Source organism: Podarcis bocagei (genome assembly GCF_964188305.1).
Source record: "Podarcis bocagei genome assembly, chromosome: 1".
Lineage (NCBI taxonomy): Eukaryota > Metazoa > Chordata > Lepidosauria > Squamata > Lacertidae > Podarcis > Podarcis bocagei.
Window position 1 is genome coordinate 9794414 of NC_138125.1, and position 25331 is coordinate 9819744.

General features: G+C 45.7%; 1 protein-coding gene and 1 long non-coding RNA gene across 2 annotated transcripts in view; one reads left to right on the forward strand and one right to left on the reverse strand.

Annotated features, from left to right (window-relative positions):
• Window positions 1-12387: 12387 nt before the first annotated feature.
• LOC308587630 lies at window positions 12388-14797 on the reverse strand. The gene is made up of 2 exons (XR_014008496.1): window positions 14485-14797; window positions 12388-12884 (listed from the first exon to the last, which is right to left on the reverse strand). It is a non-coding gene; the product is annotated as an uncharacterized lncRNA (long non-coding RNA).
• A 167-nt stretch (window positions 14798-14964) lies between these two features.
• PRKCH (protein kinase C eta) overlaps window positions 14965-25331 on the forward strand; it is a 121333-nt gene continuing 110966 nt past the window's right edge. The window contains exon 1 of the mRNA XM_081192480.1: window positions 14965-16487. Within this exon, the coding sequence (XP_081048606.1) occupies window positions 16140-16487 (348 nt within the window). The 5' untranslated portion in view covers window positions 14965-16139. The remainder of the gene's footprint in view (window positions 16488-25331) is intronic.

Consider the following 25331-nt stretch of genomic DNA (forward strand, 5'->3'; position numbering starts at 1 on the left):
TGTCTGACGCCCCCTTCCCTTCATGGAAACTTCCGCAGCCCTTGCCCTACCATCTCAGGAACTCCTACATCCATCCTAGGGGTGCTAGGGGCATCTTGGGTGTGCATTTCTAATGGAATGCATATTTTCAGGCGAAGGAGATGGGAAAGGATAGAGGATCATAAGCATACTGGTATTTCTTTAATTTGTTCCCTTGCTGCGAGAAGTGAGGTTACAGGGAACCAGGCAGAGGGCCTTCTCGGTAGTGGCGCCCGCCCTGGGCGACGTCCTCCTATCCAATGTCAAGGAGATAAGTAACTATGCACCCTTTAGAAGACGTCTGAAGGGAGCCCTGTATAGGGAAGGTTTTTTTAATGTTTACTGTTTTATTGTGTTTTTATATATGTTGGAAGCTGCTCAGAGTAGCGGGGTTCAAATACAGTGGTACCTCCGGTTACGTAACCATGTGGTTACGAAAACTTCAGGATGCGAAAGCGGCAAACCTGGAAGTATTTGACCAGGTTTTGCATCGCACACATGAGCAGAAATGGTAGGTCGCTTCTGCACATGCACAGAAGTGGTCTACCGCCACGCGTGCATGCGCAGAAGTGGTCCTCAGGTTGCGGAAACCTCGGGATCTGACCGAACCTCTGGAATGGATCCCATCCGCAACTGGAGGTACCACTGCATAATAATAATAATAATAATAATAATAATAATAATAATAATAATAATAATAATAATACCCTGCCCATCTGCCTGGATTTCCCCAGCCACTCTGGGCAGCTCCTAACAGAATAATAGTAATAATAATAATAAAGCGATAAAACATCAAACATTAAAAACTTCCCTAAACAGGGCTGCCTTCAAAAGTAAGATAGCTGCTTATTTCCTTCACATCTGAAGGGAGGGCGTTCCACAGGGTGGGTGCCACTACCGAGAAGGCCCTCTGCCTGATTCCCTGTAACCTCACTTCTCACAGTAAGGGAACCACCAGTTAAAAGTGCTGATCTGACTTTTCCCTCGCCAGTGTGAGCACTGGATACAATTCACCCTCTTCTGCTTCTCTCTCTCTCACCACCTTAGAAATGCAGTCTGCCATATTTCACTCCGAATGTGAAGTCCTTGTGAAAATTCACCAGCATTTACACATGCATATGCACATTTTTTTAATGAACGCATTTCGGTATGTTGTTTTCACTAATGAACACATTTTTTGCCCACACTCTTCCGCTGGAGAACTGCGATGACAATTCGGAGAAGTGTGAATTTCAGAGTACAGCTGTGTTTCGGTTCATAGATGAGTTCCCTAAGTGTGAACTTCATTGGTTTGCATTAAATGGGAACGGAACAACCCCTGCCCAAGCAAAGCCCTGCCACACATGTACCAAGACACCCTAGTAGATGTCAGGCACAGCTTTCTCTGCTTAGCTTTGTACTGGCAAACGTCAACCGTTTCAGAAACACACTTCTCTAGAATTGTCAGCATTAATGAGTGACGACATCTGTTTTGGCATGCGTCTATATTCACCAGCGTATATCCAGAATATTGGTGGGTGTCCATAACTCCCCAAAGGACTGTTGCTAATCCCAGACATTCATAACTAAAGATGGCAACATTTTGGGGCAACGTCTCCTATCTTAATACATACGTGTGCAGAAGGGTGGCCGTTTAGTCACTGCTAAAATAGAGGAAATGCAAAAGCAAAAAGAAAGCACTGCTCTGCATAAAATTTGCATATGCAGATTTAAAAATAGCTGTGCAATTTAAATAGAAACCCACCTACATCCTGCCATAGCGGGGAAGCTGTGGCCAGCAGCTGACTTGTGTGCTTGCACAGTTTCCTACTCAGGGTTCTTCTTCATTAAACGGGGCTTGGACCAAACAGCCCTTCAAATAGAAAAATGCTCTCTGGCAGCCTTTGGGGTAGGACCCCATCCACAGTTGGATGAATACAGGATGCTGGTCCAGACGGTCCATTGGCCTGATCCTGCAGGGCTCTGCTCAGGTTCTTACAACTTCATGTTTGTTGTGACATCTACAGTGGACGCTCAGGTTGCGAACATGATTTGTGCGGGATGCACATTCACAACCCGCAGTGGCGCGTCTGCACACATGCAGGTTGCGATTCGGCGCTTCTGCGCATGCACAAAGTGTAACCCATTCCGGTACTTCCGGGTTTTGGCGGGTCCGTAACCTGAAAAAACGTAACCTGAAGCATCTGTAACCCAAGGTGGTTATTTGCTCTGGTGGGAGCAAATAAAAGCTGGAGGTGGATGCAGAATGTTAGCTGGGGTGGGTGGGATGCTGCCCCTCCCACAATCTCATAGAAAGTTTTTCTGAATGTTTGTTTAGTCGGAATCTTTTTTCTTGCAACTTGAAGCCATTGGTTCCAGCCCTACCCTCCAGAGCAGGAGAAAACAAGCATACTCCATCTTTTATGTGACAGCCTTTGAGATATTTGAAGATGGCTATCATGTCTCCTCTCAGTCTCTTTTCCAGGGTAAACATACCCAGCTCCTTCAACGGTTCCTCAGAAGGCTTGGTTTCCAGACCCCTGATCATCTTGGTCGCCCTCCTCTGCACATGTTCCAGCTTGTCAACATCCTTCTTAAATTGTGGTGCCCAGAACTGGACACAGTATTCCAGGTGTGGTCTGACCAGCGCAGAATAGTGGTACTTCCCTTGTTCTGGACACTAGACTTCTGTTGATGCAGCCTAGAATAGTGTTACCTTTTTTGCTCCTGCATCACACGGTTGACTCATGTTCAACCTGTGGTCCACCAACACCCCTAGATCCTTTGCACATGTACTGCTAGTAAGCCAGGTGTCCTCCATCCTATATTTGTGCACCTGGTTCTTCCTGCCTAAGTGCAGAACCTTTCATTTGTCCCTACTGAAATTCATTTTATTAGCTTGCGCCCAGTTCTCCAATCTGTTATGGTCATTTTGAATTCTGATTCTGTCTTCTGCGGCATTAGCTAACCCTCCCAGTTTGGTGTCATCTGCAAATTTGATGAGCACCCCCTCAATTCCTTCATCCAAGTTATTTATAAAGACGTTGAACAACAACAGGCCCAGGACAGAACCCTGTGGCACCCCACTCGCCACTTTTCCCCAGGGTGACGAGGAACCATTAATGAGTACCCTTTGGGTTCGGTCAGTCAACCAGCTACAAATCCACCAAACAGTTACCTCATTCAACCCACATTTTACCAGCTTCCTCGCGAGAATATCACGGGGGACCCTGTCAAAAGCCTTACTGAAATCAGGATATACTTTGTCCGCAGCATTTCCGTGATCCACCAAGTTTGTAATTCCATCAAAAAAAATAATCAGGTTGAGTAATTCCTGAGTGATCGCTCTCTGCCAGGGAGGTTTCCCTAAGGTAAAGGGACCCCTGACCGTTAGGTCCAGTCATGACTGACTCTGGGCTTGCAGCGCTCATCTTGCTTTATTGGCTGAGGGAGCCGGTGTACAGCTTCCGGGTCATGTGGCCAGCATGACTAAGCCACTTCTGGCGAACCAGAGGAGCGCATGGAAACGCCGTTTACCTTCCCGCCGGAGTGGTACCTATTTATCTACTTGCACTTTGACGTGCTTTCGAACTGCTAGGTTGGCAGGAGCAGGGACCGAGCAATGGGAGCTCACCCTGTCGCGGGGATTCGAACCGCCGACCTTCCGATCGGCAAGTCCTAGGCTCTGTGGTTTAAGGTTTCCCTAACCCCGAGCTATTTATTTATTTATTTATCTCGAGGCCCATGTTCTCAGTAGAAATCCAGATCCATTTTGCACTGTCCCAAAACATTTCCATCCTGCCCGTAAAACAGGCAGGAGGTGTTAAAGGGGTTCACAGACTCACAACTCATTGTCAACTAATTATCTTTAAGATGGTGTCACCACATATTTAATCACTGAGTAATCGCTGGCCTTGCTCTCCGGCAGGGAAGTTTTCCTACCCCAAAGCAATTTATCTCTGGCACATTCTCCGCCTCCAATCTCCTGCCCCACCCCCGTCCCCCGGACTCCAGATAAGTTCATTAACCTAAACCGGCCACAAATGCAGACATGCACACACAAAGCTTTTAGGAACTTTCATCTTTTTTTAAAAAAGGGCACTGAGAGAAAACCATGCAATAAACTGGTAGCCTGGCTAGCAGTAGGGGATAGCTTAGGACACCATGGGTGGCTAAGCAATATGAGAACCAGATGTAAGGGCTTTGGAGGGGCAGATCTGCTCTTTCTGTTTACTGACAAATGGAGTGGGCCGTGGAAGGCCATTAAAAAGCAATGAATGTACATTAAAGGCACGACTCATAATAGCAGCAAGAAACACCACAGCCAGCTCAGGGGGGGGGGGGGTTGGTGGAGGAGAGTGCATATTATGTAGTTGAGACAGATCTATAAATTGCCAGGAGACTTTAAAATACAGCTAGCTAACCAACTAGCTTTGTAGCTGAGACAAGTAGCTGAATTTCTAGGGGACTTTAAAATATAACTAACTTCATAGCCGAGCTAGGTATCTGCCATGGGACTTTAAAGTCTAACTAGCTGATGCGGGTGGTGTTGTGGTCTAAACCACTGAGCCTTGGGCTTGCCGATCAAAAGGTCGGTGGTTCGAATCCCCGCTATGGGGTGAGCTCCCGTTGCTCGGTCCCAGCTCCTGCCAACCTAGCAGTTCGAAAGCACGCAAAAAGTATCTTCCTCTGGCAGGAAGGTAAATGCCGTTTCCGTGCGCTGCTCTGGTGTCAGTGTTCCATTGCGCCAGAAGTAGCTTAGTCATGCTGGCCACATGACCTAGAAAAACTGTCTGTGGTTCCCTCAGCCTGTAAAGCGAGATGAGCGCCACAACCCCAGAGTCATTTGCAACTGGACTTAACTGTCAGGGGTCCCTTTACCCAGCTGACAGACTAACTAACTAATAAACTTTGTCGCTAAGACAGATACAGTGGTACTTCGGGTTAAGTACTTAATTCATTCCCGAGGTCCGTTCTTAACCTGCAACGGTTCTTAACCTGAAGCACCACTTTAGCTAATGGGGCCTCCTGCTGCCACCGTGCCACCAGGGCCCGATTTCTGTTCTTATCCTGAAGCAAAGTTCTTAACCTGAAGCACTATTTCTGGGTTAGCAGAGTCTGTAACCTGAAGCGTATGCAACCTGAAGCGTATGTAACCCGAGGTACCACTGTAGATGATTTGGAACCATATTTTAAAGTACAATTAGCAAACATGCAAAATAGTTGCAAAGCCACGTGGCATGGTTTTGCCTTGGGAAGAGTTGTTGTGAGGATAATGAGGAGCTCGTTTGAGAAAGCGCTGAGATACAAGTGTTATAATTATAATTGCAGAATAAGTTATACGAAAGAGCATTTCTGCAATTTTGCACGATGCATAGAAGATACAGAATCCAGCCATTCTTAGCAAAGAATTTGTATTTCCCGGGCAGAGATTTTCCTTAAATGAAAATTACTCTATAATCCTTATTGAACTCATGCTTGGTATTTCAGATTTTGCTGCTTCAGCATGCTGCCTGAAGAAGGTGCTGCAGTATAATCCCAAATCGCAAATTGCAGATTTTTTAAAATAAAAAAATAGCAGAATGAACAAAGCTTCACACAAACAGAGAAGGATGAGTTTCCCTGACCTTTGCTTGGAATTGGTCATTGCCTCAGTTTTGCTTCAAATCATGTCTGGCATCTCCATCTAGTGGTATGTATCGAAACCACAGGCTAGAACCACGCGGTGTTGCAAAACCCTTGCAGGGAATAATGGCCCGACTCCAAATGCCACCTTCACAGCAACACACCTATATTGGCACCTTCAGATCCACGTGTACAATCACCACTGTCCAGATTTTCCTGTTCTTATTTAGGGCAGAGTATTATTATTATTATTATTATTCTTTTCGGCTACATAATTAGTCTGGAATGACTGGTTTCAAAGTGGCTCATAAAAGCTGGGAGTGGGCGGGAGTTGAAAGATTTCATGTCAACGCATCAACCTCCATTCAGCATCATGTTTTACAGAGCTGCTCAACAATGTTTTACTTTGTCAAATGCAGGAACGGGCAGATTGGTGGATTTTGGTCTATCTCAGCTTCTCATGATTCCAAATTTAAGTTCAGTTCTCTGCATTTACACATCAGCTTTCAGATTTCTTTCTTTTTTAAAAAAAAAATGTCCTCGTGAAAATTCACCAGCGTTTTAGTGTGATTTTCTCCTACTTAACACACATTAGTGTGCAATTTTGCCTAACGTTTGCATTTTGGAAAGCTGATTTCCCCAATAGAATGCGCCTTTGCATGTTATTTGCAGCAATATATGCAAATTTAAAATGTGCACATTACCCTAGATTATGCATTTTTATGCATGGCTGGAAGACTGCATTGAAAAATTCAGAGAATTTCAAAATTTGAAGAATTTCGAGACCCCTGTTCTCCCAGATCCACAGTTCTCAGAGTGGTTTTACAATCAATTGCTTTTCACAGGGAACTCTGGGAATTGTAGCTCTGGGAGGAGAAAATGGCTGGTGTCCTTCTCAGAGTAGATCTATTGAAATCAGTGAACCTGAGGGAGCCCATGGGTTGACTCTGAATTTAGGCAACGTTGGATACAACCCATAATTTCTAAATTTGCATGTAAATTAGCATATGCAAATGTTATGCCAACAAACCTTTTGATCTTTTTTTGGTGCTATGTTTTCTCCTTTTCGGTGCTGTGTCTGTAGCCACACCATGCTGAGTACCTTTTAACAGAGCACTCATGCATCCAGCAAAGAGGTTCAAATGAGGTCACCACATCTCATATCCTGTTCTGCCGTGTGATATCAGTCACATTTTTGGAACACACAGGAGTCTAAATGAGATTGAGAAATAAGCAAGAGAAAAAGGTCCTTTCAGACCAGCAAGGCAGATATTACTACATTTTTTTCTCGAGGAAGCCTTAATAAATTCAGCCAGCTCCACTGATATTAGCATTTAATGACCCCATGTTTATTAATGGCTGTGAACAAACAAGAGCCCTTGCAATGTAATTTACTCTCCCGTTAGCTGCATTAATCATTAGCCTGTAAGAGGGCGGTATTGCTTATTTTAATAAACAATGGCCTGCTATTTATAAAACCACTTGATAGCTATGTTATAAGTACAGCCATACCTTGGGTTACAGATGCTTCAGGTTGCGTGTTTTGGGGTTGTGCACCACGCCGAACCCGGAAGTACCGAAACGAACTTCTTCTGCGTTTCGGCGCTCGCGCATGCGCAAAAGCACTAAATTGCGCTTTGCGCATGCGCAGAAGTGCCAAATCACGACCCGTGCGTGCGCAGATGCGGCGCTGTGGGTTGCGAATGCTGCAGGTTGCGAACGTTCCTCCCACACGGATCACGTTCGCTACCCTAGCGTCCACTGTAGTTTGTGATTTATAAAACCACTTCAGAATCTGAAGTGGCATGACCAGATTTGCAGATGACACTCAACCTTGAAAGATTCCATCAACCGTGTCTCTGAAAAATTTCACACATCACTTGGAAAGGCTCGCGAAGCAATGTCAGTGCACTGGAAGAAGCAAAGATCACCAGTGTTCAGTGGCGTAGCGTGGGGGGTGCAGGGGGGCCCGGCCGCACCGGGCGCAACATCTGGGGGTTAGGGTTAGAGGGCGCAAATCCACGGGTTAGGGGCGCAAATCCACGGGTTAGGGGGCGCAAATCACTTGCCTTGCCCCGGGTGCTGACAACCCACGCTACGCCACTGCCAGTGTTGAAACAATGATTCTTCAACATCAACTTTGTTGGACTGGTCATGTTGTGCGGATGCCTGATGATCGTCTTCCAAAGCAACTACTCTATTCTGAACTTAAAAATAGAAAGTGTGATGCTGCTGGTCAACAAAAGAGGTTTAATAATAATAATAATAATAATAATAATAATAATAATAATAATTGTTTATACCCTGCCCATCTGGCTGGGTTTCCTCAGCTACTCTGAGTGGCTCTCAACAGAATAAAACTATCTCAAGGCATATCTTAAAAAATGTAGTAGAAACACAGACAATTGGGTAACACTGGCCTGCAAGCGCTCCAATGGGAGAACAGCCTTTACCAAAGGTGTCATGGGCTTTGAAGATGCTCAAACTCAGGATGAAAGGGAGAAACGTGCTAAGAGGAAGGCATGCTTGGCAAACCCTCACCATGATTGAGGGCTCATCCAGATTTCCTTTTGTACCGCATTTCTAGGCACAGGTCTGTGTTTAAAAGCGCTTTGTCTGCTTGCTTTGCCCTGCCGTGTCCCCTGCAAAATCCCGCTTTTCAATGCTGAATTGGAACCCATTGCAATTCAGGTTTTCAGGAAGTTCCCTGTTCTGTTCACAGAGCAATAATTTCAGAGTAGTTCAACCACCGATCCCTCTTCCTGGAGAACTCTGGGAATTGTAGTTCTGTGAGGGGAACAGGGGTTTCCTGACAAGTCTCAGCTCCCTTAACAAACCTGCAGGATTCTTTGGGGAAACTGCTGCTTAAAGTGCTTTAAATGTTTAGTGCAGACAGGGTCTCGGTGAGGTAGCTTGATGTACAGAGCTACCGCGTTAGAAAAAAATACTGCTTCTTACAAACGAAATACTTCTTACGAGTAACACCTCCCCCCTCCCCCCTGCAAGCCGCAGTTCTGCAAAGAAGGAACTATTCTTTACCAAGTTTCACTATGTGGGCCTATTTATATCTCTTTCCTCCTACACAAGTGTCTATAATGGTTCTTAAGAACTCCCCGTTTCCTGGGAGCACGGCACTTTTTGAATTTTTGATTATTTACACCATAAAATCTGCCAGGGGGAAAGTTGGCAACCTTACATTGCCAACCTTGTCCCCAACGTTTTAGAAAACTGTGCTTACTCCTGTGCCTTTAACAGAAGCCTAGTGTCTTAGCCTTATCTTTTAGCAGTTTTTCCTAAGTCCACGCTCCCCGTTTTCCCCCCTCCAATGTTGTATCAGAGCAAACAGCAATCCATGGGAAACCCAAATTGCTGCTTGTTCCTGTTATGTACTGAGTTGAATAGGATCCAAAATGCAGTAGTCTGATTGGTCCTAGAACAATAGGCTCCAGAATGCAGCAGTCTGATTGGTCCACAGGAGCCACCAATCCAGCTCCAGGTGGAAGTGAATCTGCGACCTGATTGGCTACAGGAAAATCCCGGAATTAGCCAATCACATGGGGCCCATTGTATAAATAATGTATATAAAGCAGGCATTCTGGGGGAACTTCCATTCCTCACAACTATGAGCTGAATAACGAGCATGAAATCCACACTCGACTCCAAGTATATTTCAGTTCCAATTCAGTTTTAGAGAGCCGGTGCAATCACAGACCACACATTCTTTTTGTTCTTGGTAGTTTTGTCTTCAGGGGCGCCGACTTATAAAAAATATTGGGGGAGCCCGCGAAAGCTCATGAATAATAAATAAGCTCATGAATATGCAGATAAAGTGGCGCCGCCTCCTCGTGAGCGAATAGGGGAGAGCGTGCTGCGCCTATTAATCAGCTCCGAAGGAAATTGGGTGGAGCTTTTGCTCGGGAGGGAGGGCAGGAGGCATGCAGCCCGACCCTGTGCATTTTGGGCTGGGGGAGGGGCGGCGGTAGCGCTCTGCTGGAGGGGCGCCCGAGATTATTGGGGGGGCTGAGCCCCCCAAACGAATTTTTGAGGGGGCTCGGGCCCCCTCAGGCCCCATGGAGTCGGCGCCTATGTTTGTCTTATTGTACTTTCTCCCTTCATTCCTCTCATTTAATATTTTCTCACAATGTTAAGACTCTTTAAACTCCCCCCCCCGCCCCATTCATTGGAGAATGCTGATTTGGTCGAGGAATAGGAGAGATTAAGGGAGATGTTTATTCCTGATTGCTTTCCCCCCTGTTTTTCACCCAAAAGATACTTAGAGGAGCTTACAGGATATTTAAGACATGAACGCAATACAGTATCTATGTTTTGGTAAGCTGTCTCCTTGTCTTTTCTCTATGCATTCAGACACCTCTTAAAGTATTGCAGCCCAATTTGGCACAATGGTTCCTGAGACTGAGAAGCAGGTTTTCATCCAAGTTTGGATACTATTGGACATGATTGTGAATCAAGATGGCAGAATGAACGGTTGAAAACTGCACACATCTCAACGACATCCTGTTCTCACAAGGCCCAACCAGATGTTGACAGACCACACCTGGAATACTGTGTCCAGTTCTGGTCATCACAATTGATGAAGGATATTGACAAGTTGGAACATGCAAAGGGGGGCAACCAAGTTGATACAGGATCAGGAAACCAAGCCTTATGAGGAACGCTTGAGGGAACTGGCTATGTTTGGCCTAGTAAGGTAAAGGTAAAGGGACCCCTGACCAGTCGTGACCGACTCTGGGGTTGTGGCGCTCATCTCGCTTTATTGGCCAAGGGAGCTGGCATACAGCTTCCAGGTCATGTGGCCAGCATGACTAAGCCGCTTCTGGCGAACCAGAGCAGCACACGGAAACGCCGTTTACCTTCCCGCCGGAGTGGTACCTATTTATCTACTTGCACTTTGACGTGCTTTCGAACTGCTAGGTCGGCAGGAGCAGGGACCGAGCAACGGGAGCTCACCCCATCGCGGGGATTCGAACTGCCGATGTTCTGATCGGCAAGTCCTAGGCTCAGTGGTTTAACCCACAGCGCTACCCGTGTCCCTTTTGGCCTAGTAAAGAGGAGACTAAAAGGAGATATGAAAGCCATCTTCAAATATCTAGCAGACTGTCCCCTGGAAAATGCAGCAAGCTTGTTTTCTCCTTCTTCAGAAGGTAAGACTTGAACCGTGGATTCAAGTTACAAGAAAGGAGATTCCGACTAAACATCAGGAAGATCTTTCTGACCGTAAGAGCTGTTCAGCAGTGGAATGGTCTCCCTCGGAAGGTGGTGGACTCTCCTTCCTTGGAGGTTTTTAAGCAGAGCTTGGGTGGCCATCTGTCATGGATGCTCTAGCTGAGATTCCTGCATTGCAGAGGATTGGACTAGATGACCCTCAGGTCCCTTCCAACTCTGAGCCCACGTGCAGGACTCCCCACTTGAGATATTGTTTCTGGCAGTGGAGATACAACCGAGACATCTGTTACTGTGTGTTCTGGCCAACAATACCTCTCCAGGGAGTTTTCCCAGTCTCGGTGCTCACAGCCATTCAGTGGGAGGTTTCTGGGGCTGATTAATTCTGGGACTCCCCTGCTCAGCGCCTGAGGGCCCCAATCCTGTCACTCACCACCTGGCTCAGAGCGGGGCCTGATGGGCTCTATAAAGGACTGCAGCCGCCGTTGGGCAGAGAGGGCTCCATTTTGTTTCGTTTTCGTTTTTTGTTTAAATTGCTGTTATTTTTTACCTATGTCATTTTAAACTGTGATATTAATGCTGTATTCTTAGTTTCAGATTTTGATTTATGTGGAAATTGTTTCCCATTTGGTTGTGTATTATTTTTTTTGATGTGGTTTATTTATTGTTTAGGGACACGGGTGGCGCTGTGAGTTAAACCAGAGCCTAGGACTTGCCGATCAGAAGGTTGGCATTTCGAATCCCCATGATGGGGTGAGCTCCCGTTGCTCGGTCCCTGCTCCTGCCAACCTAGCAGTTCGAAAGCACATCAAAGTGCAAGTAGATAAATAGGTACCGCTCCGGCGGGAAGGTAAACGGTGTTTCCGTGCGCTGCTCTGGTTCGCCAGAAGCGGCTTAGTCACGCTGGCCACATGACCCGGAAGCTGTATGCCGGCTCCCTTGGCCAGTAAAGCGAGATGAGCGCCGCAACCCCAGAGTCGGTCACGACTGGACCTAGTGGTCAGGGGTCCCTTTACCTTTACCTTTACCTTTACCTTTACCTTTATTTATTGTTTATGACTTTTGTAATTATGTCAATCCTCTTATGCTGTAAGCCACCATGAGCATTGTTTTTTTTAACTGTGGAAAGGCGGCATACAAATAAAAAATGATGATGATGAATGCAAAATGTCATGACACCTTTCTGACCCCTTGTTTATCAATCTGCTGTTAAAACTCTGAACAGCTGGCAAACAAAACCCTGTCCCGTTCTTACGAAATACACTAAGCACAGCCCAAACAATCTGCCAGCCGAACCAAGTCTTATGACATGACATGATGGGTGTGTGACTACAATCATAGACCACACGTCCTTTTTAAACTTGGTATGTTTTGCTGTTGACTCAGTAGACCGCATAGCTGTATCCTGTGGGCGATTGTGTGACAACTTATTGTTATCTTTAAAATGATCTTTATTTTATTTCTACCCCCTTCCCCCTTACCTGTCTGCTATTAAAACTTAAAATAAAATTATTGGGAGGGGGAATGATGGACATTGCTATTGTTCATTACATTTCTTACCCAACTTTCTTTTTTAATAATAATAATAATAATAATAATAATAATTTGATTTTTCAGATCAGAATTTTACAATCACATATCCAACATACAACATAAAAATAAGATTCCAAGGAATCTCTTGGCCTCCCCTCCTCCCCTTTGTGGGTCCTATTATTAATCATTTCCTCCTGCATCTTTTATGATGATCCAGATCTTTTACATCTCCACTGTGTCCAAAAGTCACCATTAAACTACAAGTGATATTCCAATGCTACTAAAGATTTTAGCTGTTTACGATGGTTTTGAAGATAAATTATAAATTTTCCCCATTCCTTATTAAAATTTTGGTCTTCCTGATTTCCGATTCTTCCGGTCATTTTTGCCATTTCGGCATAATCCATCAACTTAATCTGCCATTATTTTCTGGTAGGGATTTTATCTTCTTTCCAAATCACCCAACCTTCACCATGAAGTCCCAGGAATCATAGAATCATATAACTGCAGAGTTGGAAGGGATCCCAAGCACTATCTAGTTCAACCCTCTGCAATAATAATAATAATAATAATAATAATAATAATAATAATAATAATAATAATAATAATAATTTATTATTTATACCCTGCCCATCTGGCTGGGCCTCCCCAGCTACTCTGGGCGGCTTCCAAAAGAATATTAAAATACTATAATACATCAAACATTAAAAGCTTCCCGAAACAGGGCTGCCTTCAGATGTCTTCTAAAAGCCTGGTAGTTGTTGTTCTCTTTGACATCTGGTGGGAGGGTGTTCCACAGGGAAGGCGCCACTACCGAGAAGGCCCTCTGCCTGGTTCCCTGTAACTTGGCTTCTTGCAGGGAGGGAACTGCCAGAAGGCCCTCGGAGCTGGACCTCAGTGTCCGGGCAGAATGATAGGGGTGGAGACGCTCCTTCAGGTATACTGGACCGAGGCCGTTTAGGGCTTTAAAGGTCAGCACCAACACTTTGAATTATGCTCGGAAACGTACTGGGAGCCAATGTAGGTCTTTCAAGACCGGTGTTATGTGGTCTCTGCGGCCGCTCCCAGTCACCAGTCTAGCTGTCGCATTCTGGATTAGTTGTAGGGTTGCAAAAAGCATTACAATTTAAGCCAGGCTAACTTCCTGTGAAAGCGATAGCCTGGGTGATGGGCCATTAAGGAGAACAAAGGAAAGGGGCTCTGTGTGAGACTTTCAACTCTATAAAGTGGCAGTGATGTGGCCTAGAATCATATTAGCAAGCAGAGTTGGGGGCAGGCATGCTAGATCTCTGTTTGAACCCAAGGCTGCAGCTCTGGGAGAAACAAGACCCTCATGGGGTGTTAATGCTGTGAACCTCTTCATCGCCGGCTCAGGTTGTATATCTATATAAATAAACCATATATCACAAAGACACCACAACCTCTGCTATGCCTCATTCCCAAAAGAATACTCAAACCTTGGGTAAGCGCCTCAAACCGCTGGAATTTTGCGCCACTTGGAGATTAGGCTGCTGTGCAGCAATCTAATATGAAGATGTATTATTTATTTAATTTTATTTATTAAATTTAAATACTGCCCTTCATCCAATGATTACCTGAATTTGAAATATAAACACACACACACACTATACCATAGTAACTAGCAGTAGCAATAACCTGAAGGAGCGTCTCCACCCCCATCGTTCAGCCCAGAAACTGAGCTCCAGCGCCGAGAGCCTTCTGGTGATTCCCTCACTGCGAGAAGTGAGGTTACAGGGAACCAGGCAGAGGGCCTTCTCGGTAGTGGCGCCCGCCCTGTGGAATGCCCTCCCATCAGATGTCAAGGAATTAAACAACTATCTGACTTTGAGAAGACATCTGAAGGCAGCCCTGTTTAGGGAAGTTTTTAATGTTTGATGTTTTATTGTGTTTTTAATATTTTGTTGGGAGCCACCCAGAGTGGCTGGGGAAACCCAGCCAGATGGACAGGGTATAAAAAATAAGTTGTTGTTGTTGTTGTTGTTGTTGTTGTTGTTGTTGTTGTTGTTGTTGTTGTTGTTGTTGTTGTAACCCTGCCCCCAGTTAACACAGTTAAAACAAATGAATGTTGCAAACAGAATCTAAAAAGGAAGGGGAAGCAAAGCAAAGAGAAACTAGATATTTATTTACCATTTGGTGACCCTTTATTTCATCTGTTAATGACAATCATGGGACAGACCAGTTATCATCCATTCGACAACAGATATGGCAATCATAACATCAGCATACGAACATCAAATTAGCATCGCTGCGACAGGTTGATGGTGTGTCCACTACGATGGACAAACCAAACTCCACCCTCCTGATAACTCCAAGCTGCATAATGAAACGAAATTTAATTTTTAACTGATTTGAATAGCAATGAATATGGGATGTTTCTTATTTCTTATGATGCCTTACTTATTGTTTTCATGTTCAGCTTTGTAAACTAATAAAACCCAATAAAAATATGCTTTTAAAAAGGGGGGGGAATAAAGAAAGCTATTTTATTTTATTTTTTAAAAATGCAAAGCAAGATGCACCTCCACGTGGGTTAAGATGCAAAAAAGTTGAGAAGAAGTTTCACCCTTCTTTTCCGGCTGCTCCTGTCCTCTGAGACAAGAAGTTAATTTTGCTGGGGGATGTGAAGAAGAAGAAGAAGAAGTGGATATTCCAGCTGTGGCTCCTCCTCCGAGAAAGAGGGAGGGAGCGAAGTTGCCAACAGAGATTCAAATAAGTGGCTTTGGAGACACGCCTTCCTGGAGGAATCTGAAGGTGCAGGAATTGGCCGAAGACCTTTCCCAGCAAAAGAGCCAGGAGGGGGCGAGAAAGAGAGCTCTTTGCACTATGGGGTTTGGAGAGTGTGTGCTTGTGATAAAATGACAGCTGTAGTTCTGAAGAACAGGTTAGAGCTACACACAGCAGCAGCCACTGCCAGGACAAGTCCTTGCAAGGCTAGCTGGAAGCCCCACCCCTTGGCCTTCCCTTCTCGTGGGCTAGTCACATCTCTCAGGTGTTTCCCTTGCTCAACAACCACTTGTGCTGGGTTGTTCTCTCTCTGTGTCTCTCAGGAGGAGGAGGAGGAGGAGGGGGAGACGCTCTTCTCAAACCACCCAGGCAGGAGAAGGAAGGAAGCAAATCCTGAGCAGAGAGAGAGGAAGATTCTGCCGAACTGAAAGCCTGCTCTCTCTTATCTGTGGATTTGTGGCTTGTGGTTTGGGTGAGCGGCTCAGGAAAAGGGGGGAAAGAGAGGTTCCCCCCCCTTTTCACTCTGCTGCAGTTTCTTCCTGAACTAAAGGGAGGGGGGAAACTGAAGCGGTTTGTCTGTGAGAACCAAGAACGGCTAAGGGTGTTCTGTGGCTGATGTGCACATAGCCGGGAGCGCTGGGGTGTTTGGCACCAGACAGCAGGGCTCTGGAAAGCTGCTTCGCTTCTCTCTCTCTCTCTCTCTCTCTCTCTCTCTCTCTCTCTCTCTCTCTCTCTCTCTGTGTGTGTGTGTTTCCATGCTCTGTTATCTCCCAAAGGAGGTGAAGGAATTAGCTCCTCTCCGCTGTGAAGAAGAGAAGTGATTCAGCAACTTGGTTCGTCTCCTTCCTTCCTGGAAAGGGAAGGCAGGGGGGCAAAGCGCTGGGTTTGGGTCGGTGCCCTCGACAGCATGGCCCAGAGACCAGGAGCTGCCACCACAGGCTGCCCTGTCCCCTGAGGACTGCCAAGCTACTCTCCTGGCTACCACAGACTCAGTAGGACAGCACCTTACTTCTCCGAAGAGGACGCATCCCTCTGTTCCCCCCCCCCCGTCCGGAGCCATGAAGTTCAACGGCTACATGAAGGTGCGCATCGGGGAGGCCGTGGGGCTACAGCCCACCCGCTGGTCCCTCAGGCACACGCTCTTCAAGAAGGGGCAGCAGCTCCTGGACCCCTACATCACGCTGAGCGTCGACCAGGTGAGGGTGGGTCAGACCAGCACCAAGCAGAAGACCAACACGCCGACCTACAATGAGGAGTTCTGCGCCCCGGTCAATGACGGGCGGCAGCTGGAACTGGCCGTCTTCCACGGCACCCCCATTGGCTACGATGACTTTGTGGCCAATTGCACCGTGTACTTCCATGACCTCCTGCACGGCACCGGGTCCTCAGACAGCTTCGAAGGCTGGGTGAGTCACTGAGCTTCTCCGGGGGCTGTTTGGCTTCTAAGGGAGCTTGGCACCTGTGTCCATTTGTGGTGTGATGTATGTTGTCGTCTACCAGGGCTGGGGCAACCTGTGGCCCTCCAGATGTGTCAGGACTACTAAAACTCCACTTCTCCCTGGCCATTGGCTGTGCTGGCTAGGGATAATGGAAACTGGAGCTAGAAACATCTGGAGAGCCATTCGTTCCCCTATGCACATGTGTATGCTCAAGGACTCTCTTCCCTGCTTTGGGGTACTTGATAGTTTGGGGGGTGGAATCAAGGCTTTTTCAGGTGTGTATACACGCAAAAAACCTGGTTACCAGGGTAGTTAGAAGCCTGACACATAGGAATTTAAAAGAACAAATTAATTATCTTGCTGGGCCTGACCAAAGATCTCCCTCGGCCATCATACAATGGTGGACCTTGCTATTGATTATTACATTTCTTACCCAACCTTCACCATGAGGTTCCAGGAATCCTAGAGTTGGAAGGGACCCCAGGGTCATCTAGTCCAACCCCCTGCAATGCAGGAATCTCAGCTGGAGCATCCATGACAGATGGCCACCCAACTTCTCATCGAAAGCCCCCAAGGAAGGAGAGTCCACAACCTCCCTAGGGAGTTCGTTCCACTGCTGAACAGCTCTTACAGCCATAAAGTTTTTTCTGATGTTCAGTCGGAATCGCCTTCCTTGTAACTTGAAGCCATTGGCTGAAGTCCTACCCTCCAGAGCTTGAGAAAACAAGCTTGGTATTCAGACGATGGGCATCTACCAGGGGATGTCCGTATCCCAGTGGTAGAGTGTTTGCTGTGCATGCAAAAATCCCCAAGTTCCGTTCCAGCATCTCCACGTCAGGCTGGGAAAGGTTCCTGCTTGAAGCCCTGGAGAATGAGATGGACCATTGGCCTGAGATGGCCTGAGGCAGCTTCCTGTGTTATTCTGTCCTCTGATCATGTGGCATTTGGAGGTTCATCCTCTTTGAGCCTGCAAGTACCATCCATACTGACTTACAAAGCCCCATACAGTGTAGGTTTTGAACCAGAGGAGGTCCCTATGAGTCTCAATGAGCAGCAGCCCCCACTGGTTAGTGTACTGGGCTATGCCAGTGAGTTTTTCCTTTGGATCACACCATCTTTGGCTGTGGTCTGCTAAATGGCAACATGAGAGGCGGCCTTCTCAGTGGTGGCACCCCAGCTTTAGAACTTCCTACCCTCTGTGACCTAGCAGAGGAGACCCTGTGGCACCTGCTCTTTTAAGTCTTGGGCACATGTCTTTTAGTAACATCTGATGCCAGTATTGTCGTTGTTAGATGAGCTGCTGCTGATTTTAGCACCTGCGTTGCGAATTTGAGAGTGTTTGAATTGTAACCTGCTCTGAAATTGCTGCGCAACGAAGAACACGTAGGAAATGTTTCAAATACACGAATCAATAGCACATTTCTCCATCCTCACCAAAAAGAAGACAGAACCCTGTTGCCCCAGGACTTTTGTCTGTTTTTTCCAAAGCCATCTCACCTAATGGCTATCGCTGCACCTTGTGACAAGGTGTTCCATCACTTAATTATGTGTTTTCAGAAATCCTTCCTTTGCTCCTTAACCAATCCCAGCGTCTGGTGTTTTTCGGGTGCACCTGGTATCTGACATTTCACCCAGCCCTACTTTGGGGCTGGTGCTCAAATACCCAAAGGTGGTGCTACCATTCTTGTGATATATATTTTTTCTGGGTAAGCCAATGTTTATTTCTCCAGGAAAGAGATGTGTCTGATTGCTTCTCAACAGGATCCGCAGCCTTCTTTTTGAATAAAGGTGCATCCAAGTCTATGAGCTACATATTAATGAAAAGAAATTGGAAGAGAAATGAATCAGATGAATGGGTTTTTCAATCAGAATTCCATTTTCATTGAAATCCCTGCATTTTAATGGCTAAAACAAATGGGGCGCATTTGATGGGGGGTGGGAAGGGAGGGAGGGAGAAGAGAAAACAGTAAGTTTGAGAGTCACCGAAAGCACAATTCAACATGGGTTTATTCAGCAATAAATCTCCTTGTTTCTATGGGATCTTGCTGCTAGGTAGGTAAGTGTGTGTGGAGTCGCAGCCTTAAAACTTTTCAGAATGATTAGCTGGGTCCTGTGAGTGGCCAGGCATGATCTATTTTATCTTTTATCCTGTGCAGTTCAAAATCCCGCACGTTTGCAAAAGGTGGAAGATTTGCTGCGCGAAGGCGACATATTTTTTTTGCCAACTATCTTGCACATCTAATGAGAAGGCTAGAGAGAGTGTTTGCACCTCGCGGTCATTCAGGCATCGACAAGAAATGTGTGCCTATTGATTTCCCGCATCAGAAGACATGGGGGTATTTGGAAATTTCTCAGGAAAGATGCCAGCTATTGAAAACCTTACACTTCAAATGTATTGGCCAGAGGGGGGGGGGGGACCTCTAAGCTGGCAATCCCCGTTGCCACATGGGGTGAAGGCATGTTGAACACATAGACAGCCCTTCTCCTACAGAATCATTAAAGGTACAAGTTCCTTGTACCCCCTTTCATCCGTTGCTGTAGTGCTGAATGTGTCAGGCAAACACACACTCAGAGAAGCGGGCCTCAGCTACCTTGTCAGAGCTTCCTTGTCGGAGATTTGCTGCTGCCTTTAAATCAGACTTGCTTAGTGGTGGATAAGCCTATTAATTCCATTTCATCATTTCCCCCAAATCTTATGTTCAGTTTGCATCAGCTTGTGATTTGAAAACCCTCGCAGAAATTCACTAGTGTGAATTTGTGTGCATTCCTCCTAAGGAAGACATTTGGTGTGTGCATTTTTGCCTGATGTAAATATTTTTTTTTGCCAGCAATTTCCCTTAAAAATGCACTTTTGCATGTTGCTTTCCATGAACATATGCATTTTATTTTTTTTAAATCTACCCTTTCCCCATATATATATGGTTTTTGAAGGCTTGGTTTTTTTGGGAAACCATATTGCAAAATTCAGAGGAAGTTTGAAATGTACCTGCGTTTCGGTTTGTCTTGGGAAGTGTTAATTCAGAACTAGGTTTGCATTGAAATGAGAGCTGGGCAGACATGTCCCTTATCTCAAGGGGGAATCTGGGGGGACCCCCCCAATCTCATTGGACCCTCTACACCCATCAGCTCCTGCCAATGTAGCTGGCAGTCAGAGATGATGGGAGTTGTGCTCCAACAATAGCTGGAGGTCCACAGGTTCCCCATTCCATAGATAGAGTTGGAAGGGACCGCGAGGGTCATCTAGTCCAACCCTCTGCAGTGCAGGAATCTCAGCGAGAGAATTCCTTGCCCTGGTTTTCTTATAATCTCCCAAGTCTTCTGCCAGGGCTGACTCCTTCATCCTCTTCCTCCATCATTTCCACTGGCACTTAAACATCCCTTGCTTGCAGGCAGCTCCACTGCTGATGGAAAGACAAACGAATACCTCATCCTTTGCGATGTTAGTTATTTTCTGCATTTCATAGCTTATTTCACAGGCCTGTGGACTGTGCCCGTGCAACAGAAACTAACAAGGCTATGTGCTGCCTGCTGAATTCTTCAAATGACCACTGAGCCTACAGGGAAGGCAGCTGAGATATTCCTGAGGGGGCTGGACCACACAGCAGTCCTCCCCGCATCCAATAATATACAATACAGCAGAATGCCATTGACCCGATTCAGAGATAACGGATAAACTATGGCTTCACCACTGTTCCTGAGGCTTTCAGGCGGCTGCTGAGTCTCTTCCCTGTGTCCAAACAGTCCTTTCCTAGCAAACAAGCAGCAACGGGAGTGAGAAGGAGTCAGCTTTCAACATTCCTTCGTTGCAAGGGGTTGGACTTGGAAGGCGATTGGGCTGGATCCGACCCCTGGGTCTTAGTTTGCCTACCCGTGGATTAGACATTCTCCTGGAAGACAGATTTACTGAAGGCTCAACTGGCTTCTAAATTGCCTTCTAAATCCGGCCTGTGGACGGTCCGGGAATCTGCATGTTTTTACATGAGTAGAATGTGTGCTTTTATTTAAAATGCATCTCTAGGTTATTTGTGGGGCCTGCCTGGTGTTTTTACATGAGTAGAATGTGTCTTTTATTTAAAATGCATCTCTGGGTTATTTGTGGGGCATAGGAATTCGTTCATATTTCCCCCCCCCCCAAATATAGTCTGGCCCCCCACAAGGTCTGAGGGACAGTGGACCGGACCCCTGCTGAAAAAGTTTGCAGACCCCTGCTCTTCACTATGAAACTAAATTGGATCTTCACGTTCAAAGGTGAACTATCAGGCACTTGTGGATGACAACAGGGTGGCTGTAACCATCCTTCCTGCCCTGTGAGCTGCCAAAGCATTCTGGCTGTCCATCACTGGAAACAGAACACTGGGCTTGGTGGAATTGGTGTAATCTAGCCAGGCAGTGCATTGTGCTCGTACTTATAGATTCTTTCTGAGCCTTTGTCCTTAAAGGAAATGTCGCTATGGGTCCTGCACAGAAAGGAAAGAGTGAACCATTAAACAATAGCTTTCGAACACAGACGGATGCCAATAACTTTCACACACAGACAGCTTGCTTTAAGAGCTGCCTTATGAAATTTAGAACAGTGTGAAATTCTGAAGGATGACTGTCCTTCAGTTCACATCTTGATTTGGGGAAGTGTGAGTTTGTTAGGTTCACCTTTAAATGCGAACTTAATCAAATTTCTCCTGTACTCAGATGAATATTGCGAGGATAGAATGCTATGCCTTGATCAAGCCTTTTTCATGGCAGTCCTGCAGGCCAGGGAGATAGGAACACATTTATTGAGTTGTTTCAGGGTGGGTAGTCCTGGGGTTTTGCCTCCCGTGAATCTGCCTTAGCTGCTTCAGGGGAGGAGAGCCTGTGGTTTTTGTTAGGCCATCTGAAGTCCCACTTGTGATCTTGCTTCTTGTGGCAGGTATTAGACAAAGGTAAACAAAACTCTTGGCCTCCCTCTGAGCCTCTCTGTCCATTAGGCAATGTGGGTGGAGTTTGTTTGAACATATTCGTTTCAGCTTAACAAATGAGGTTTTGCCCACACATGACCCATAGAGAGAGCCACGCTCCATGGGGAGATGTCGATCGGCTGGTTCTGTAGCAAGAATGGGATCTTAAGAGGAACGGCTTTCGTTCTTAATGTTGCATCATGGACTGAGTTTGGTGGTTTCATTTCTGATCTTTTTCTTGTGTGGGTGGGATTCAATCACATGCAGGCAAATTCGGGTCGCCCAATTAAAGCAAATTTGGTACTGAGGCAGGACAAACCTGTTCTCTTCCCCACCCACCCGCTGAACTTTTTTGCAGTAAGGTTCATGACGGGGGAACACACTGGAAAGTGTGGGGTGGAAATTTATCGAGGCGACATTGTATATAACCTCTCTGCAACCAAATCAAGGTCAAAGCATGATAATCAGGTTGCCTGGAAGCGATCCAAGTCTCACTGGTATTCTTATTCTGGCAGTGTTGCAGCACCGCAGCTTCCGGATTGGCCCTTGCATGGAGGAGCTCAGTGTGCATATGTTGGCACATGCATGACATCGCTTCACATGGCAGTTGGATATGTGCCTGACATGGGGCATAGCGAGTGCATGTGCATCACTAGGGTCAGGGACAGGTTTGTTGTTGTTTAGTCGTTTAGTCGTGTCTGACTCTTCGTGACCCCCTGGACCAGAGCAGGCCAGGCACTCCTGTCTTCCACTGCCTCCCGCAGTTTGGTCAAACTCATGCTGGTAGCTTGGAGAACACTGTCCCACCATCTCGTCCTCTGTCGTCCCCTTCTCCTTGTGCCCTCCCTCTTTCCCAACATCAGGGTCTTTTCCAGGGAGTCTTCTCTTCTCATGAGGTGGCCAAAGTCTTGGAGCCTCAGCTTCAGGATCTGTCCTTCCAGTGAGCACTCCGGGCTGATTTCCTTAAGAATGGAGAGGTTTGATCTTCCTGCAGTCCATGGGACTCTCTAGAGTCTCCTCCAGCACCATAATTCAAAAGCATCAATTCTTCGGCGTTCAGCCTTCTTTATGGTCCAGCTCTCACTTCCATACATCACTACTGGGAAAACCATAGTTTTAACTATACGGACCTTTGTTGGCAAGGTGATGTCTCTGCTTTTTAAGATGCTGTCTAGGTTTGTCATTGCTTTTCTCCCAAGAAGCAGGCGTCTTTGAATTTCGTGGCCGCTGTCACCATCTGCAGTGATCATGGAGCCCAAGAAAGTACAATCTCTCACTGCCTCCATTTCTTCCCCTTCTATTTGCCAGGAGGTGAGCTCCTCATATTCCCATTCTTGACTTCAGCTCTTCCCATTTCCCCATTTGCGTGTGTCCTCACGAAAATTCGCCAGCATTTCAGTGTGAATTTGCCTTAACCAGGGATGGAAACCCCTGCTTGTTTCGCTTGCCAATCCCTGCCAAATCTCCACCAAACCCCACTCCCCAACCCCCCTGGCAGGGCCATAGCTCAGCAGAAGGACATGTGTTGGGGATGCAGAAGGTGCCATGTTCAGGCCCTGGCATCTTCAGGGGGGGGGGGCTGATATGTCTCCTGTTTGAAATATTGCAGAGCCACTACCCATCATTGCAAACAAGGTTGAGCCATGTAGACATTACAGTACAGTACCAATATTTTCGAGTCACTTCCCAAAACTATTTGCAATAGAATAACATATATAAAACAGTTGCATATATAAAACCTTGAAAACAGCTGCTTTATCTAGCTGGCTCGTTATTTATCTGTCATCTGTTCGTTTCCTGCTTGGCAGGGGGTTGGACTCGATGGCCCTTGTGGTCTCTTCCAACTCTATGATTCTATGATTCTATGATCTGTCTTTCTATGTATATGGAGACTGATGTTATAACTGGCTAGACTTTATCCATGTAATAGTAAAATCCTCTAATTTTACAATTTGGATATGTTAAAGAATCTGTACCAATAGAAGACATTAACGCAACATCTCTTAACTGCTGCTGTAATTATTATTTGTCAAAATTGTAGGCAGGGGGGGTGGGAAAACCATCCACAAGAGAATGGATGTCTTAAATCTGGGGCATAGTATGCATGGTTGAGCTTACATCTATAGTAAGAACCAGAGAGGGTAGACAAGAAGATGATGTTTTTATCAAGAGATTAACTACAATTAATCCAGAATGCGGCAGCTAGACGGGTGACTGGGAGTAGCTGCTGAAACGATATATTTTTATTTTTTTAAAAGATATTTATTGAAAGTTTTTAAGATATAATAAAAAAATAAAAATAAACATACAAAATAAAAAACAGTTAAAAACACACATTAATTTTCAATAACATAACTTCCATACACTTATTTCCTCGGACCTCCTCATACCTCCCTTCTTTGTATTCCAGTTCGCTTTGTTAGTTCAGCAAATCCTTACCATTAAACTTTTACCCATTTGTAAAACCTTTTTTTTCCCCATATCTCTTAAAGCATTACAGCTGGAAACCGCTTAGTTTCTATCCAACATCCTTCTAACATTCATTAATTTTACAATGTTTCTGTAAGTAGTCTTTAAATTTCTTCCAGTCTTCTTTCACCAACTCTTCTCCCTGGTCTCGGATTCTGCCCGTCATTTCTGCCAATTCCATGTAGTCAATCACCTTCATCTGCCATTCTTCCAAGGTGGGTAGAGCTTGTGGCTGCTGAAACGATATAACACTGGTCCTGAAAGACCTATATTGGCTCCCAGTATATTTCCAAGCAGAATTCAAAGTGTTGATGCTGACCTTTAAAGCCCTAAATGGCCTCAGCCCAGTATACCTGAAGGAACATCTTCACTCGCATCGTTCAGCCTGGACACTGAGGTCCACCTCCGAGGGCCTTCTGGCAGTTCCCTCATTGTGAGAAGTGAGGTTACAGGGAACCAGGCAGAGGGCCTTCTCAGTAGTGGCGCCTTCCCTGTGGAACACCCTCCCTTCAGATGTCAAGGAAATGAACAATTACTGTATCTGACTTTTAGAAGACATCTGAAGACAGCCCTGTTTAGGGAAGTTTTTAATGTTTGATGTTTTCAATATCCTTTTGGAAGCCGCCCAGAGTGGCTGGGGAGGCCTAGCCAGAGGGGCATGATATAAGTAATAAATAATTGTTGTTGTTGTTGTTGTTGTTGTTGTTGTTGCTGTTGCTGTTGCTGTTGCTGTTGTTTTTGTTTACCAGATTAATAAGATACAGAGTAATGTAAACCCATTTGCCTTTCTTGGAACCTTATGATATGATTTTATTGTGTTTGCTTTTGGTGTGGAAATCTGTTTAGCGCCCGATGTTCCTTTCTACTTTTATTCCATTTGCCCTATGCTGCTATACTCCGTTATGTTATAAATAAATATATGCAAAAAAAGTTAAGAAACTTGCACATATAAAAACAGTTGCATATATAAAAAAACAAATTTGAGAACAGTTATAAATATAAAAAGTAGTTTTAAGCATGTGCCTAAAACCAATTCAAATCCAGTACAGACTCCAGTTGAGATGATGATTTTCAAAGGCTCCTTAGAAGACGAACACCTTTAAGCAGCACCAAAAAGAGCAGGTGCCTGGCTGATTTGCAGTGGCAGGGAGTTCCAAAGGGTGCCCCATTAAAGCTCCAGTTCTGACAGCATTAGGAAGATAGCTCTGGATAAGCTGGTATGCGGATCGATGCAGTGATCGATTAGGAATGTAGGGGATGTGGTGATCTCTTAGATATCTTTGTCTCAAGCTGTCTTCATACACCAATACCAACACTTTAAACCTAGCCTCGTGGCTAATTGACAGCCAATGGCCTGGCTGTATAAAGCGAGTTCCTTCTACTTTGGGCTTGCTCCCTTCCAGAACTG